At 34.6% G+C, this 2,213-nt stretch overlaps 1 protein-coding gene across 1 annotated transcript; it reads right to left on the bottom strand.

The window, feature by feature from the left end:
- Positions 1-235: 235 nt before the first annotated feature.
- LOC106326665 lies at positions 236-552 on the bottom strand. The gene has a single exon (XM_013764579.1). It carries the CDS (start codon positions 525-527, stop codon positions 237-239), a length of 291 nt encoding a protein of 96 aa, XP_013620033.1. The 5' UTR covers positions 528-552; the 3' UTR covers position 236.
- Positions 553-2,213: the final 1,661 nt, after the last annotated feature.

Genomic DNA, 2,213 nt, shown 5'->3' with positions numbered 1-2,213 from the left:
GGATGTCTAAACACAGTTATTCTCCATTTTCTCCATAGGTTTAAGTCATTTTTAGAATTAACAATAGATAATTTCATTACTAATTCTGGTATATAGAAACATGTAACCAGGTACATAAAATCAGGGATCAGTGGATCAAGACAAGACTGTATAATCCAATAAGAAAGCAATCTAGTGTTGCAAATTTTCAAACATGATGGAGATTACATCTCAAGTTAAATCCCATCCTCGTCCTTTTACTTCTCCTTTGTTGTTGTTGTTGTTGTTGTTGTCACTCCTCGTAAATCAAAAGTCTTCACTTTGTTGAAATCATTTTTCAAAGATGAAGAAGAATCACCTTCCCCAAGTTTTCCATAAAAATCGGCACTAGTGGAGAGATATTCAGGTGCATTGTATCCCAAAGTTCCTATGATGCATGTTTGTCTTCTTGTCGGGGTTTCTTCTTCATCATCTTTTAGTACTACTGGCTCAACAACATCCTCAGCTTTCACAGATTTATTGAAACAACTTAGACATCTTTTAGACATTTTTCTGATTTAAAAAAAGTACTTCTTGTCGAATGTAGAAGTAAGCTTTACAGAGACAAAGATAAGGATCTTGAAGACGTTTATTTATATTCAGTATGAGGAAATCACTTGAAAGCTTGTTCTTTGACTTCTGAGAGTTGACTAGTCTAAACGGAGAGTTGATTCAGTCCAATTATCAAAAAACAAAAACTAACAGCAGAGAATAATATTAGGCCACGATTATCGCGGCTTATAGAGGGGTTTTTAGGTGAGGGGGGACCCACAGAAATGGGTAAAATCGATTGTAGGGAAGCCAAAATAAAGACCGATTTTTGGTGAGTTTTTCAACAGTTTGCGGGCTCCACTGACACGTGGCGGCCCGCAATTGGTTGGTATTTAATTTTTTTTTTTTTTTTTACTCAGACAAAAAATAAAAAAAAAAATAAAAAAAAAAAATGAAAAACCCCATATGGGGTTTCAGCGTTAATCGTGCTCTTAGATCTTGTTACTGTTGTAGAGTTTCATCAAAGCTTGTTTCTTTTTCTGTGCAATTTGAACACTTTTAATAAATGATGAACATTGTTTTGTGTTTTAGAAATAGGTTTGGATAAAACCAGTGAATTCTTCTTTTGAAATAATATTTAACTATTACTTATGATCCATTAATTAATATACAACAGTTAATTCACCTAATGTCTTGATCAGTAGCTCCGGTCTATTATGGGTTGTGAAAATAAAAATGTAGCTCCAGTCTATTCCAACTTCATCAAGAGATTGTAAACTAAGCATTTTTAATTTTAATTTGCATCTAAGGCAAATTTGCATCACGAAATAAAATACCAGTCACGGACAGGAGGCTAATTAAACTGATGTTTATCTACTAATAATAGCAATCCCAATTAATTTTAAAAGTTGTGAATCTCTATTAAATTGAAAGATTGTATTTTCATTCTTAAAGTCGCATTTTTGAAAATAAGTTATCACTTTATATTTTTGTGTTTCCAAATTGCCAATTGAAAAGTATTAGTGTTAAGAATTGTGTCTTTTCATCAAAAATGATATTAGGTTTCAAAAATTGTTAAATATCCCAAAATTGTTTTTGTTGTTATAAATCATTATGTGGATGGCCCATAACCAATGACCAAGACAAGGCCCAGCCGTGGCCAAATGAGGAGAGAGAGAGGCGGTCGTCCAAGGAGAGAGACGGTCGGTTTAGACCATCTTAGACTTAGGACGTTTTCCTTTTATCTGTTTTAGATCTTTTCCTATTTCATGTTGTATTAGGTTTTGGATAATTTCTTTTTTCCTATACTTTGTAATTCCTATATAAGGAACCTCTATTGTTCATTAATAGTACACAGAAATATTCAGTTTCTAAACTCTCTAATTACAACACGTTATCAGCACGATAGACTCCAAAACCCTGAGACAAAACCTAACCTAAAATCCGTCACACATAAACCCTAATCTAGGCACAACTTAAAATCGTTCTATCTCTCAAACCCCGAGGAACCAGATGACGAGTCAAATTGAAGCTCTTGACGATACAAATCCATCAGCGAAAACCGTTCGTCGATCCGATCTCAGACGCGCCCACATTCGCAGAAACAATACTCGGCGCCGTTTTGGTCTTTTGGAACCCTAATTCCGGAAAAACCCTAAATTGTTCTTGCTTGCGTTCCGGCTTACAAACATCCGATCAGCTCC

Source organism: Brassica oleracea, chromosome C2 (assembly GCF_000695525.1).
Source record: "Brassica oleracea var. oleracea cultivar TO1000 chromosome C2, BOL, whole genome shotgun sequence".
Classification (NCBI taxonomy): domain Eukaryota; kingdom Viridiplantae; phylum Streptophyta; class Magnoliopsida; order Brassicales; family Brassicaceae; genus Brassica; species Brassica oleracea.
This window is presented reverse-complemented; position numbering and strand designations above follow the sequence as displayed.

Coding starts and splice junctions, on each gene's coding strand:
- LOC106326665 (XM_013764579.1), bottom strand. CDS start 527: ATGTCTAAAAGATGTCTAAGTTGTTTCAATAAATCTGTGAAAGCTGAG.